The sequence below is a fragment of the Salmo salar genome, chromosome ssa17, assembly GCF_905237065.1.
Source record: "Salmo salar chromosome ssa17, Ssal_v3.1, whole genome shotgun sequence".
Classification (NCBI taxonomy): Eukaryota; Metazoa; Chordata; class Actinopteri; order Salmoniformes; family Salmonidae; genus Salmo; species Salmo salar.
The window spans coordinates 57026015-57042321 of record NC_059458.1 but is presented as its reverse complement, the minus strand read 5'-3'; the positions used below and the strand labels follow the sequence as shown (position 1 = coordinate 57042321).

Sequence of the window (16307 nt, the reverse complement as noted above, 5' to 3'; positions counted from 1 at the left end):
GAGATGGCTTTAGTGATGTTGTGAGACAGAGGAAAAGAGAGCGGTAGAGAAAGGGAGGTAAAGATAAATGGAGCACACAGAAGAGAGTGGTATCTATACAGTATAGAGCCAGTCTGGGTTCTCTCTATATATCTTTTGACAAACAGTATGAAGAGATGCAGAACAGGAAGCCGGGATAGATGCTGAGAGAGGGGGGCAACCAGAGAGACAGCTAATGAATGTGTGTATGCTATGTGTGTGTGTGTTCATTTCAAGTTTTCTATTTCTCAGAGAAGCCGAGTGGATGCAGTCACACTCCATCATCATCACCCCAGCTTGAGTTAATTAAGATAAACTGTCGACTTAACGACCCTAATAACAGCCTGGAAGTGGAGGAAAACACACAAACACTGAGTCACGACATACACTCTGCTTGTGTGCTCTTATTTGACTGTGTATGAGTGTGTACTGTATACGTGTATGTACTGTATACCTGTATGAGTGTGTACTGTATCTTCTTACTAAACTCCCTGCCTCCCCGCACCATTTGACGTGTGTCTCCGTACATGATCACCCCCCCGCTAACCTCGTTAAGAGTCTGTTTCAATTAAAAGTGTTCTGGGGTGGGAGAGGTCCGTTGGGACTCCACTGCTCAGATAGAGGTCAACAGAACTGCTTAGAGATGCTATTAGCGTCTTCCTGTTCTCATTTACTCATTCACTAGCCTGGAGGCTAGGTGTTCTAGTTCAAACACAGGCTACTGACTGTTAACACTACTTAATATTACAGGGTAATTACACACAAACAATACATTATACTCTCAGGGAACTTTTCTCTGTCAGTATTAGATACTATTAAATACTACTAGGTACTCTATGTCCTCTGACTGTCTGATATCTCCCATTGTCCTCTTTGTTTAGTCTACTCCATGAGCCAATGAGGAGCCATTTTAAAATGAGTCAGTTTAAGAAGCAGAACACTGCTTCTGTCCCATTCTCTCTATCGCACAGAATAGGATTAAAATCTTTCAATAGGACAGTTATAAATTAATTTACACACACACACACACACACACACACACACACACACACACACACACACACACACACACACACACACACACACACACGTTGGTACATGGAAGCATGAGGGAGTTTGACTCCAAGAAGACACTATTTCATGTTACAGAGAAATACGTTACTTTCTCTTATCCATTATTAATCCCAACTCTAAAGCTTTCTCAGCGCACACTATTCTCCCTCCCACACACAATGGTTAATGTACAGACTTTGATGTTTAATCACGACTACCACACACACAAGCCAGTCCACCCGGCAAGACTGATCCTCACAGCAGGACTAGATGGAGGAGAGATGGAGGGAGAGAGAAGGGGAGGAGAGGGAGAGGGACAGGGAGAGGGAGAAGGAGAGGGACGGACACCGACACTGATGCAGAGAGAGAAGGAGATTGAAAGAGAGAGAGAGAAAGAAAGGGAGTGGGATAGAGGTGAAATAACAGATGGGGAAGGAGAGAGAGAATGCTGAAAGGCAGAGTACTGTATATCTGACTGACAGTATGGAGGATAAGAAATGTGAAAGGGCCCAGCCTGCAGTAATTGAAAGGTAGCTGGTTCGAATCAGCCGTTCTGCCCAGGAGCAAGGCTGTTAACCCCCGATGATATCGATTAAAGGCAGGCCCCTACACCTCTTTGATTCAGAGGGGTTAAATGTGGAAGACACAGTTCGGGTTGAATGCATTCAGTTGTGCAAATGACTAGGTGTCCCCCTTTCCCTGTGTGAGCTACAGAACAGTCCTTACTTCAACACCCCCGTACCCTCTCATTCTTCCCATCACCATCTTGTCCTTATTTCATCTTTCATTCTCCATCTTCATTTTATCTATCCTCGTACCATAACTCAACCCATCTATTCCTCCTATATTTCTGCCATCTAGTGAGCCCACTCTCTCCCTCCCTCCCTTCCTGTCTAATCTCACCTCTCCACCTCTTTACCTCCAACTGCCCCCATCCCCACTTCCCCTCTCTCTGTGGAGAGGCAGATTGGGGACATATTGGCCCTCAGCGTGACTTATGTAACACCCAGCAGGTTCAGGAGGAACCGAGGAGCACCGGGCTGACACACACACACACACACACACGCTCAAAATTCGGAAAGAAATATGAACACACACAAGACACCGAAACAGGGAAACTTTATCAGTAAACGTTGACCCACAGGAAATCAAGCAATGCTGTTTTGTAGTCAGTCTCTCCTCCCATCTTTCCCTCTCTCAGCGCCTGTGTGTGTCTGTAATGGTTTAATTGCAGGCGAGCGGTGAGCGCGCTAGTGGTCTAAGCACTGGGTGGGTGGAGGATTAGGTGACGGACTACCACCGAGCTCTCATCCATTAAACACAGTACAGTCACTGAGCTACACCAGTCAATGTCTGGCCCCGGGGCTGACACACACACGCACTGACACACAAACACACACCTGCACAACTCCCTCTGAGCTGATATACATGTTTTGATATACACAGACACACTATACAGCAGTAGTCTCAGAGTGTCCAACCATCCTAGTGAAACTGGAGCAGACCAAGGTGGCGTCGCAGAGCCCATCTGTGACAGAGTGCAGGGAGATCTGCCCACACACACACACACACACACACACACACACACACACACACACACACACACCAAGCCTCATCAACAAAACAGTGATGGGTACAGAGACACTTGTCTTGTGTGAAGTCTGAAAGGCCTGGTTCTCTGGACCAGTAGCAGTCAGCCTCACAGCTGTGCTCATTCACAGCTTCACACTCATCAGCAGCACCAGCACACAACCCAAGAACCCCCACCACCTTCAATGTTAGGTCTAAAGCCAGACATGTTCTTATAGGGTTTTCTCAAAGGAGAGCATATATTCTGTCAATAAAAAACGTATCTTTATTGAGCTAGCAGCAGCACACAACAATATTACACAGCTGTGAAGCTGGCTGTACATTTCCTATTGAAAATCTACATTTCTTTGTCAAATGAAGCTGGTTTCATCCATTCCCACAGCGAGCCCCGTCAATGAAGAGCAGCTGCTGTCTAAACCAACCACTAACCACCACCTCCCCCCATAAATCCCCGAGCTCCCACCTGTGTTTGTCACACACCCCTCACCCCTCCCTCACTACATCCCATGTCTACTCCTCCACTGTGTCATTAATTCTGCTTGTTTGGTGAAATGCTGAAACGTTGTTCCCACCGCCCCTTGTCGATCACACACACGCACACACGCACACACGCACACACGCACACACACACACACACACCTGGCAGGTCTCTGTCTCCCTATAGACTGATGTTTCCCACATTTAATAAAATGCAGGCAGACTTCCTCTAAAGAGGAACGATGAGGGATGGAGGGAATTAGGAGAGGAGAGGAAAACATAGGGGGAAGAGAAAGATATTATATACTGTAGGGAGAAGGAGAGATGGATAGACAAAGACAAAAAAGAGAACAATGAATTAGAAATGGAAAGAAAGACTGATACAGACGTACCACCAGATAGATAAAGAAAGAAAAATGAGACAGACAGACAGAGAGAGAGAGAGAGAGAGAAAGAGAGCAACAGAGGGACTGATGCGTAGGGTTAGTGACAGATGAATAGTGTCTCTTGTTCCTGCTCTCCTCTCTTCCTCTGTCCCTCTCTTCCTCTCCCTGTCTCTCCTGCCTGCTGCTCTTCCTCTGTAATCAAGTTGGATGTCAGAAAAGACAAACGCATCCCTGCCCTCCCTCGCTTTCCTGTCCTCCATGCCTCTCCCCCCTCTCCCTTTTTTAGAAACAGTTAGAAAAGTACAGATCAGCAGAAACTAGCCCAGTCAGAATCTCAGAATCTCAGAGGAAACCGTGTTTGATCAGGGACTGAGCCTCTCACACACGTCTCTCCTATACCTGTGCTATAGCTTACACAGTTTACGCTTCACAATTGTACATCCGCACACACATCAAAACTACATCAGTGACATGCATCAAAGTGGGACTTAGGAAAGACTAGTAGTTAAACAGACACATGACTTTGAAGGAACTTCGGGCTACACAACAGAATATGACATCTGGGTCGTTCACTATCGTATTATCACTAATATTTCTGGTGTTTTACATTGCACCATAAAGCAGCAAGGGAAGCTCTGAAACAAAATCAGGCTAAAAGCATTTCTTCCCGTATTAACCCGAGAGAATGAGGAGGAAGGAACTCTTTTATTGACAATGTTTCAGCAATTTACTGCCCTTTTTCAAAATAAGTATTTTAACCATGAATTTATAAGTTACAACACAGTTGCCAATAAAATCTCAAGCAATATGCAGTAAACAGAATTATATCACCCTCTCTACCTAATCAATAGACTGCTCACCAGGGTCCAATATTAAGACACATAGTCACACTATGACACGCTTGTCATGGATCCCTATGAAACACCCTGTCAGGAATAGATACTGTGCATGGTCATGACATGCTCTGTGAGTTTCTCCAGATTCTGTAGCCAACTACCCTGAACAAACCCCCCCCTCCTCTCTCCCCTTCCTCTCCTCCCCCTATCTCTGGCTGGGTAGTGCGAGGTACTGAGAGATGACAAATCTGCTGGGTAATGACAGACGACTTCATGCCCAGTGATAATGAGCTCCCGTCGGACGCTGCTCTCACAGGATGCTCAGAGACACGTTGCACTAACGTTGCTGCTGGGGGGGGGGTTCATGTGGATGTCCACATGCCACCACCTATGTCTTCTTGCAAAGTGGATACACTTGAAAGAAAGTGTGAAAGAGAGAAAGGAAGGAGAGAATGAGGGAAGAAGAGAAACATGGGGAAAAAAAGAGAGACTGACAGACAAACAGACAGACAGGAAGATTGGCAGACAAAGAAAGACTAAGAGGATGAGGAAATGAGTCTCTCTGTGGATGTACATGTGTGTGTGTGTGTGTTCAATGTGTGTGTTCGTCAGCAGCATGTGTGTGTGGAGAAGTAGGGGTGTAGGCAGCGCCTGCTTCCATCATCCTGTAAGCCTCCCTTGTTGCAGCAGAGGAGGGCAGACGAACACACAGGACAGAGGAAGGAGAACCAAGAAATAGGGGAGGGGGCAGTGAGAGGAACAGAACACACCCAAATATATCAGCAAGGTTCCCCTTAAAGATGTGTCTGTGTGATGACCCACCTAATGCTTAAAGTAGTGATGTTGTATCAAGCCAGCGCTCATGATGTTAAAGCCATGAGTTGACCTACCATTTGGATAACACTGATCTGGGTCAACATGGTCATAAAGGTCCAACGCACAGTAATCTGAACTTCCCCCTCCACTTTGAAGTAAGCTGCAGGTTGAGTAGAAGATCGGACATCTCTAGCCTCTTATACCTGACACAAGCCCTCCTACACGTTCTCCTGTGTCCATACCTGCCCATACGCCCATCATCCACGGTCTAGTCTGACTCCACTCAAAACACACCTCTATAGAGTGCCACAGGCAGACAACAGGTCTTTGCCGTAATTTGATTTCCATGGTTGAGCCTAGACTGCTGCCTGCCTGCTTGTCTCATTTCCACAGTTCCCTAATAACAGCCGTGGCGCTAGGTGCTAACCCTGTTAGCGTAGAACATAATGCATTCTCATTTAAATAGCATTTAGAAGCGCTAGGGAAGCACATTTGTCCCTTCCTGTTCTAAATAATGACCAATTACCATGGAGGAAGAGGTGGCTTCACAGGGGAGGAGTGACAGTCGAGACGACAGTGGGGGAGACGGGGGAAAGAGTGGAGAGATGGGGGAGGGGCTTTCCTTTTTAATTGGTGGCAGATCTCAATGTGACGCGTATCTTTTTCTTCTGATTCTGCAGAGAGGGGGGGGGATAAGGAGGGAGCGGGGAGAAGAGATAGGGAGAGAGAGAAAGAGAGAGGGACTAGCATGTGTCTAAGCTGTGTTTGTCTTGGAGGGATAATGTGCGTTAGCTACATCCACTACAGTCTAATTCTGTCCAGAAAAGCTGCTGGACGTCTTTTTCCCCCCTCCTTCAGAGTGATAGTTGCCTTGGCAACCGTGGCAAATCTTCCCTTTGTCAAACAGATGTCCCATTTAGTTGGAAATTAGAATGTGTAAAAACCCACGAGACACAAATTATTTCAAAGTTCTCCGGTGGACAGAGGGAGGGAGGGAGGGAGGGAGGGAGGGAGGGAGGGAGAAGAACAGGAAAGAAAGGAGGGTCTTCTACTGTTGCTCCCTCCCTCCCTCCCTCCCTCCCTCCCTCCCTCCCTCCCTCCCTCCCTCCCTCCCTCCCTCCCATTCACCAGTCTCCTGTGCACAAGGAAACACACTGATTCACCAAAGATGGAGGTTGGTGGGATGGTGGAGGGTGGGGTGAAAATATGGCAGGCGGGGGTTCTAAACCAGTGCTGGGCATCATGGCAGCACGTGTTCCAGCACAGCAGAAGGGTCTGATATGGAGGACCCTTCCCCTAAGGGGGAAGAAATCACCCCCCACACACACACTCACACACACAGCATCATACAACCCCACTCACACCCCTGATGCCTTTTTGGATAAGCATTCCTGGTCCTCTAGACTGGTTCTGACTATGTGGTCTAATTGTGGTCAACAAGGACACTGACCAGTGACTGCTCACTGCCTGACTCGACTGAGACCGCAAGGGAGAATCTATACGCTGAGAACAACACTATATCTCTGTGTGTGTGTGTGTGTGTGTGTGTGTGTGTGTGTGTGTGTGTGTGTGTGAGCAAGAACCAGAGAGGAGAAGAGGGAGAACATACGGACAGAATCACTTTAATTCAGCATTAATATGAAGCCCACATGCCTTGGAGAGGGGAAGCATTAATATGAAGCCCACATGCCTTGGAGAGGGGAAGCATTAATATGAAGCCCACATGCCTTGGAGAGGGGAAGCATTAATATGAAGCCCACATGCCTTGGAGAGGGGAAGCATTAATATGAAGCCCACATGCCTTGGAGAGGGGAAGCATTAATATGAAGCCCACATGCCTTGGAGAGGGGAAGCATTAATATGAAGCCCACATGCCTTGGAGAGGGGAAGCATTAATATGAAGCCCACATGCCTTGGAGAGGGGAAGCATTAATATGAAGCCCACATGCCTTGGAGAGGGGAAGCATTAATATGAAGCCCACATGCCTTGGAGAGGGGAAGCATTAATATGAAGCCCACATGCCTTGGAGAGGGGAAGCATTAATATGAAGCCCACATGCCTTGGAGAAAAAATATGAAGCCCACATGCCTTGGAGAGGGGAAGCATTAATATGAAGCCCACATGCCTTGGAGAGGGGAAGCATTAATATGAAGCCCACATGCCTTGGAGAGGGGAAGCATTTGTGTGTAACCAAGGAGAATGGCCTACAGCACCACACACACACAAAGTCTTTCCTCTTGAGGCCATTTAACAGGTCATTTAAAGAGAAATTCCTACAGGGAAACGACACACTAAACGTCTTCTCCTCCTCTCCTTCCTTGTTCATCCTCTCTCTCCCTCCCTTCATAACACCTCACCATAACAGTGTGTTTACTCACCTGCAGGGACAGAGACTGACAGCACTTAGAGAAAAAGAACGAGAATGGAGGAAAGAGATTAAAGAACAAAGAGAATCTACGGCAGAGGGAAAGTGACAAGTGTTGAAGTAGGCCGTTTTCTCTCCCTTTTCCCCTCTAAACCTTAAGTGGCCATTTATTACTACTCAGTGTTCATCACAGGGTACCTCACTGTCCCACTTGGGGAATACACCTCAACCACTGGAAACAGGCGATGTGGAGGAACAAGAGAGAAAGAAGAAAAGAGGAGGGAGAGAGAAGGAAGGGTAGAGCACAGGGCTGCAGGGGTTTTGGGACAGTCTCTGAGCACATCAGATGTTAATTTAGCAAGGACCCTGGTGAGCAGCCCTACAAAAGCAACACCCACCACAAGACACTACTGTAGCTAGCTAGCTCACACAGGGCAGGACGATCTCTCCCTCCCTCTCCCTCCCTCCCTCCCTCCCTCCCCCCTTCCTCCCTCCCTCCCTCCCTCCCTCCCTCGTTATATCCTGTAAGAGATGTTCAGCAGTAACAGCTAGAACTCTTAGACAAACTCCACAGAGGTCAAATGACCTTCATCATTTCTACATCATTAGAGTCATTATATAAAACCCCTGGAGTATTCTGTCCCTCTCTCCGCCTGCCACTCTCCACCCCTCCTCTCAGTCTACATCAAAACACCTGTTAATTAAAAACACAGAGAAAGAGAAGAGATCTCTCCTTCTTTCCATCCCTCCTTCATCAGAGAAGTTTTCAAAACAGGGGGAGCAGGTATTCTGTCCCTCACCATGAATCAAAGAGAGGAGAGGGGGAGGAAGAGGAAAAGACTCTTCATCTCTTTAGTTTTTCTGATGAGGTTTCTTAATTGGGCCACTATAGAAAGAAGTGAAATCCTAAATAATTAAAAAATCTAATTAAGGAGTCTTTTGCATCTCCGTGCTTAATTATTCCGTACGGAGAGCAGTGGGGAGCGATACATTTCTCCCTTTTTCATTTAAAAAAATGTCTCCTCATCCCACCACTCCCCCATCAATAAACAGCTCCTGATTTCGCTCCTCTGTCCTCCCCCTCTCTCTCTCCCGCCGCTCTTCAGATGTGTGTGTGTGTCTGTGTGTGTGGTGTGTGCCGTCCTTAGAGACTGTCATTATGAACACTTAGAGAGAGTTAACCCATTAGTTCATTCCACAGAGAGGGCGGCTATAAGGCCTCTGTTACTCTCTCCATCCCCCTCTTCTCCATCTCTCCCCTTTCTCCATTCCTGCCTCTCAATCTCTACATCTCTCTTTCCTTACCCCATTCTCTTACCTTCTTTCTACACCCTCTCCCTTTTACTATCTCCTCTCTGTAATAGCATTCCTATCTCCCTACTATATCTCTCTCTCATTGGTGTTCCAACCTCCCTGCTGAGTCCAAAAGAAGAGCAATGCTCAATGAAATGACAAGAGAAAACCAGCGAAGAGAGAGTGAAAAACTGTGAGGATCTATGTGGAACTAAAGCTGTAGAAAGAACGTGTTTAACTACAAGGTGATCATTCATTGCTCCGTCCATGAGCAAGGTGAGGACGACACAGTTGTGTTGATGATAACTGAATAACAATTCAATTCTTCATTGTTTAAGGGATTGGTTTACGATGAATTGAATCAGGCCCACACAGTCTCTGCTAATCATTTAAATAGGCTACATCATTTATAGTTCACTTCTTGGCTATACCAGTAGGGCGCACGCACACACACACGCACGCACGCACGCACACCACAGTGTTGTGATCTCCTTAATTAGCCATGTGATTAGCTACATTGGAAGTCTGCAGTGAAGCGAGGAGCTCTCTCCCCTGTGTAAAACAAAACATGTGTTCCGAGACCTCGGATACACTCTAACACACACAGCTGCAGACTACACTAACGCTGCCACCTCTGCCCTCTCAGACACACTCAAAATAGAAGGCCTAAAATCACAAATACAGTTGAGCAGGTCTACATTAAAACTCCCCTCACTCGTTCCACTTTGTCCTCCTTCTCCCCTTTTCCCTCGTTCCACTGTGTTTCTGTGCTTGTGCGTTGTGTAGTGGATTCTCTGCTTCGTTTGGGCTTTGAAAAGACGACTACTGTGGCTAATTCCCATGCCTCCCACGCTACTGTTAGACTATGGTTTGGGGCTCAACTGTTCTGGCTCCATACACACACACACACACACACACACACACACACACACACACACACACACACACACACACACACACACACACACACACACACACCTTCCATTCTGTCTCCCCATCCCTTTAGCTCCGAGACGCGGGGTGGCTTTGCGATACGCCCATGACAAATTACTTGTAAACTTGCATTACTGTCAGAACAGGAACAGAGGCACACACACACACACACACACACACACACACACACACACACACACACACACACACACACACACACACACACACACACACACACACACACACACACACACACACACTCCCCCATGCTGTCCTTTTGATTCCACATTTCAGAGAATGACAAATTGTTAGGATTTGGGTAGGATGCAGCATGCTATGCTCGGATCTAATTTTGTCTGGAGACTGGGGGGTAGGGATAGGGATGGTGGAGCTGTGAGTGTCTCTGTGTGTGTGTGTGTGTGTGTGTGTGTGTGTGTGTGTGTGTGTGTGTGTGTGTGTGTGTGTGTGTGTGTGTGTGTGTGTGTGTGACAGAGACAAGGGACGGACAAGAAAGCACCGTGCTGCGAGCAGCCTGCCATCAGACCCCCACGAGGAGAGAGGGATGGATGAAGGGATAGAAAAGAGAACGAGTGATTGAAGGATGACAGAACAGAAGTAAAGACGGATGGAGGGATGGGGAGAAGGAGAGATATGGGCTTGGAGCAGGGCTTTGTGGAATAGTGATGGCTGAGGGGATTGAGGGAGAAGAATGGAGGAAATGAGACAGGGAGAGATAAGGGGAAGAAGGGAGATGGAGGGAGGGTGAGAGAGGAGCAGAGGGGAGAGTGACTGTGCTGTTACAGTTCATTCAGGCCAGATGACTCGTCAGGGCAGGACAGACAGACAGACAGACAGACAGACAGACAGACAGACAGACAGACAGACAGACAGGCTTCTCTCCTCCCACCACCCCGATGCTACAGTAGAGGCTGGCCATGGGCCATAAAGCAGTGCCAGCCTGGCATCGCCATGGAGACGGGACTGGAGAGGGTAAAGCAGGCGCTGTCCCACTGCTCTTGACAGAGATTAGAGACAGAAAGAGACATCCTCGTTCCCCCGCGTTCCCCTGTGCCGAGCCAGCGACATGTGGAGCACACGGACAGACAGGTGGATTGAGGGAGAGAGGGAGGGATGAGGAGCGGTAGAGACATAGAGGAGCAGACAGGTGGATAGAGGGAGAGAGGGAGGGATGAGGAGAGGTAGAGAGATAGAGGAGCAGACAGGTGGATAGAGGGAGAGAGGGAGGGATGAGCAGAGGTAGAGAGATAGAGGAGCAGACAGGTGGATAGAGGGAGAGGGGGAAAGATAAGGAGAGGTAGAGAGATAGAGGAGCAAACAGGTGGATTGAGGGAGAGAGGGAGGGATGAGGAGAGGTAGAGAGATAGAGGAGCAGACAGGTGGATTGAGGGAGAGAGGGAGGGATGAGGAGCGGTAGAGACATAGAGGAGCAGACAGGTGGATAGAGGGAGAGAGGCAGGGATGAGGAGAGGTAGAGAGATAGAGGAGCAGACAGGTGGATTGAGGGAGAGAGGGAGGGATGAGGAGAGGTAGAGAGAGGAGCAAACAGGTGGATTGAGGGAGAGAGGGAGGGATGAGGAGAGGTAGAGAGATAGAGGAGCAGACAGGTGGATTGAGGGAGAGAGGGAGGGATGAGCAGAGGTAGAGAGATAAAGGAACAGACAGGTGGATTGAGGGAGAGAGGGAGGGATGAGGAGAGGTAGAGAGATAGAGGAGCAGACAGGTGGATTGACGGAGAGAGGGAGGGATGAGGAGAGGTAGAGAGATAGAGGAACAGACAGGTGGATTGAGGGGGAGGGAGGGATGAGGAGAGGTAGAGAGATAGAGGAGCAGACAGGTGGATTGAGGGAGAGAGGGAGGGATGAGGAGAGGTAGAGAGATAGAGGAGCAGACAGGTGGATAGAGGGAGAGAGGGAGGGATGAGGAGAGGTAGAGAGATAGAGGAGCAGACAGGTGGATTGAGGGAGAGGGAGGGATGAGGAGAGGTAGAGAGAGGAGCAAACAGGTGGATTGAGGGAGAGAGGGAGGGATGAGGAGAGGTAGAGAGATAGAGGAGCAGACAGGTGGATTGAGGGAGAGGGAGGGATGAGGAGAGGTAGAGAGATAGAGGAGCAGACAGGTGGATTGAGGGAGAGAGGGAGGGATGAGGAGAGGTAGAAAGATAGAGGAGCAGACAGGTGGATTGAGGGAGAGAGGGAGGGATGAGGAGAGGTAGAAAGATAGAGGAGCAGACAGGTGGATTGAGGGAGAGAGGGAGGGATGAGGAGAGGTAGAAAGATAGAGGAGCAGACAGTGTGGAGAGGGGAACACACGGAGCCTCCAGCTGGAGTCCCTCTGTGCTGGAGGAACAGGGCCTCGGGCTGCTGCAACACACACACACACACACACACACACACACACACACACACACACACACACACACACACACACACACACACACACACACACACACACACACACACACACATTTCATCTGCCTTCTGTAGCAAGCCTACTGCACCAGCCAAGCCCAGCCGGTGTTACTGAATTGAAACCGTGTACACCATTCTTCCTCTCACACCCTCTGTCTTCAGTTCTCTCCTGCTTCATTTCTCATTCACTCTCTCTCTCTCCTTCTTCCTCTCTCTCTCCCTCCCTCCTCTCTCCCTCCATCCCTCCTTCCTCTCTCTCCCCTCCCTCTCTCTCCCCTCCCTCTCTCTCTCTCTCTCTCTGTCCCTCTCTCTCTCTCACCCCTTCTCACTATCTCAACACACCTCAGGCATCTCTCCATAGCGCCTATTCCTCTAACTCAAGGGATCCCACTATCTCAGCAAACCAATTACCTAGCACTGGGGGCCCCACACGCACACCCCTCCCAGTGCCTACACACTACCACTGGGGTCCCTCACCAAAAACACATACTGCATCATGGAGAATTGGTAAACCAGGAAGACACACACACACACACACACACACACACACACACACACACACACACACACACACACACACACACACACACACACACACACACACACACACACACACACACGCTGACCAGGGAGAGAGCACAGGAGAGGAGAGAGGCAGTGAAGAAGAAGAAGGAACCATAGCTAGAGAGGTAGCCATGAAAAAAAGGAGCATGGGAGTGTGTGGAGGGGAGGGTGAGTGAATGACTGACAGGAAAGTAAGTGTAGAGGAAGGATGAAGTGGTTGTGAGAGAAGATTGATAGATAGAAATAGATAAAGTAGTAGGAGAGTTGTACACTATCAGGTATACTGCAGTTACAGAGTCACCCACCAGGGGGAGCCGTAGATGCGGAAGCCGCGTACGGTGACCTCTGAGTCCTGCAGGTAGATACAGTTGGTGAGCAGGGACTGGACGTTCTCGTAGTTCTCTGGTTTCAACTTGGAGGCTGATGGGAAGTAGTAGAAGTCCTGCTTGATCAGGTCAGCCATGAACTCCTGGTCAAAGGTCAACTCATGGTTCCCGGCAATCACTATCTTTATGTCGTAGGGCAAGGTGCCTGGGAGGGAGAGGACAGAGAGGAGAAAATGGACCATCAGTTCAGAAGTAGTCCACACCCATTCAACAAACTTCTACAGGTGCAACAGAGTACAAACATCCACTGGAAAAAGAAAATTCATTGAAACGGAATGTCTTTATTTTTGTCTTGTCTGCCATGGGTCATACTAGCTCCGATCCATCTTAGTTGCAATAGTGTCAACAATCATATTTGTTTTGTTCGTTCTCACAAAGACATCTCTCATCTGACAGTCATAGTTCTATTAATCACAGGTAACAAAGGAATAGGAAAATAAATAATTCACGGAACCGTCATTTCAATATTTAGCATTTTAGGGATATAGTAATTTCTTTGATTTTAGGAATATTCTAAATAAAAGGATTTTAGGACTATAGGACTATAGTAAATATCAAACATATTAGAATAACCATTTTCTACATGAGCCATTGCTAGCATATCTTTATCATAGAATGGACCCTTCATCCAAACCCAGTCAATAATCGTGTACTGTAACTCTTCCTCCTCCTCCTCCTCTAATTGTCTATTCAGAGATGGGCACAGTGGGGACAGTCCATCGATCCGCGCTGCCTGTCCAACACTGTGGCAGGCCAACACACACATCTACATATCCCCTAATGTTTTCAAAGGGTTGATGAAAAAACCTTGTGAAAAACCATGACAAATCTGGGGGTCTTCTTTGTCTACGAGACGTGAGACGCATCGGCGTTTGTCAGGTAGCACGGTTGATGGAGACTTCAATCACTGTGCGCTTTTTGACAATTACTGAGAGAACGATGTGGCATGCTGTGTGTGTGTGTGTGTCGTGCTGCTGAAAAGGAGTAATTAAACTCAGCTTTAGGAGAGGCTGACAACTCAAGAGACGGCTCTGTCACAACAGCCAGTCAGAGAACAGTGACAGCATCCAGAGAGACAGGGGGGGGACGACGACGACGACGACGACTAGCTAGGCTAGATGTAAAAAATAATTCTCTTCTTGCATGTAAACTTGATTTATTGGGTTATTGTACAGATAGACATGATGGCAATAAACTGTATGGACCTTGATTTTAGTTTTTCTTACTCATAGAAACAACAAAATAGCCTAAACCATAAGAATGAACTTACATGATTTGTGCACCTGAAAACAAAGTTTACATACTGGCATGATTTAACAGCAAAATAGATGTGGACCTAGTACACGTCACATAGAAGGGTCATAATTCACTTGTAACAAATATATAATTACAATGATTATTTTTCTATGGTTCCAATAAATGGTCACAATGTGCAGCCAAAGAAATAGTGGAATGTGAACAGTAACATTCCAAGTGTTCCACTTTCAGAGAAATAGTGGAATGTGTACAGTAACATTCCAAGTGTTCCACTTTCAGAGAAATAGTGGAATGTGTACAGTAACATTCCAAGTGTTCCACTTTCAGAGAAATAGTGGAATGTGAACAGTAACATTCCAAGTGTTCCACTTTCAGAGAAATAGTGGAATGTGAACAGTAACATTCCAAGTGTTCCACTTTCAGAGAAATAGTGGAATGTGTACAGTAACATTCCAAGTGTTCCACTTCCAGAGAAATAGTGGAATGTGTACAGTAACATTCCAAGTGTTCCACTTTCAGAGAAATAGTGGAATGTGTACAGTAACATTCCAAGTGTTCCACTTCCAGAGAAATAGTGGAATGTGTACAGTAACATTCCAAGTGTTCCACTTTCAGAGAAATAGTGGAATGTGTACAGTAACATTCCAAGTGTTCCACTTTCAGAGAAATAGTGGAATGTGTACAGTAACATTCCAAGTGTTCCACTTTCAGAGAAATAGTGGAATGTGTACAGTAACATTCCAAGTGTTCCACTTTCAGAGAAATAGTGGAATGTGTACAGTAACATTCCAAGTGTTCCACTTTCAGAGAAATAGTGGAATGTGAACAGTAACATTCCAAGTGTTCCACTTTCAGAGAAATAGTGGAATGTGTACAGTAACATTCCAAGTGTTCCACTTTCAGAGAAATAGGGGAATGTGTACAGTAACATTCCAAGTGTTCCACTTTCAGAGAAATAGTGGAATGTGTACAGTAACATTCCAAGTGTTCCACTTTCAGAGAAATAGTGGAATGTGTACAGTAACATTCCAAGTGTTCCACTTCCAGAGAAATAGTGGAATGTGTACAGTAACATTCCAAGTGTTCCACTTTCAGAGAAATAGTGGAATGTGTACAGTAACATTCCAAGTGTTCCACTTTCAGAGAAATAGTGGAATGTGTACAGTAACATTCCAAGTGTTCCACTTTCAGAGAAATAGGGGAATGTGTACAGTACCATTCCAAGTGTTCCACTTCCAGAGAAATAGTGGAATGTGAACAGTAACATTCCAAGTGTTCCACTTTCAGAGAAATAGTGGAATGTGTACAGTAACATTCCAAGTGTTCCACTTCCAGAGAAATAGTGGAATGTGTACAGTAACATTCCAAGTGTTCCACTTTCAGAGAAATAGCACAATGCCTTTAGTATCTATCTTCATCCTTTACTGACAGACAACCCAAATCAACCCTTTGCATCATCCAGCTGACCCTGAAAAAGGTGTTCAGGGGCACATGGCATTTTGCAGCGGGGGAAAACCATCTCACATATCTACATGACGGCATGGTTGGATCCATCTCACAGATCTACATGACGGCATGGTTGGATCCATCTCACAGATCTACATGACGGCATGGTTGGATCCATCTCACAGATCTACATGACGGCATGGTTGGATCCATCTCACAGATCTACATGACGGCATTGTTGGATCCATCTCACAGATCTACATGACGGCATGGTTGGATCCATCTCACAGATCTACATGACGGCATGGTTGGATCCATCTCACAGATCTACATGACGGCATTGTTGGATCCATCTCACAGATCTACATGACGGCATGGTTGGATCCATCTCACAGATCTACATGACGGCATGGTTGGATCCATCTCACAGATCTACATGACAGCATGGTTGGATCCA

General features: G+C 47.1%; 1 protein-coding gene across 3 annotated transcripts in view; it reads right to left on the bottom strand.

Moving 5' to 3' along the window:
* Nucleotides 1-16307, bottom strand: part of LOC106576156 (metallophosphoesterase domain-containing protein 1) — a 46678-nt gene that overhangs the window by 14448 nt on the left and 15923 nt on the right. For all 3 annotated transcript variants that reach the window (XR_006760121.1, XR_006760120.1, XM_014153102.2), the window contains exon 4: nt 13067-13292. Coding sequence is in view for 1 of the 3 variants with exons in the window: in XM_014153102.2 (XP_014008577.1) it covers nt 13067-13292 (226 nt within the window). In the remaining 2 variants the exon portion in view is untranslated. The remainder of the gene's footprint in view (nt 1-13066; nt 13293-16307) is intronic.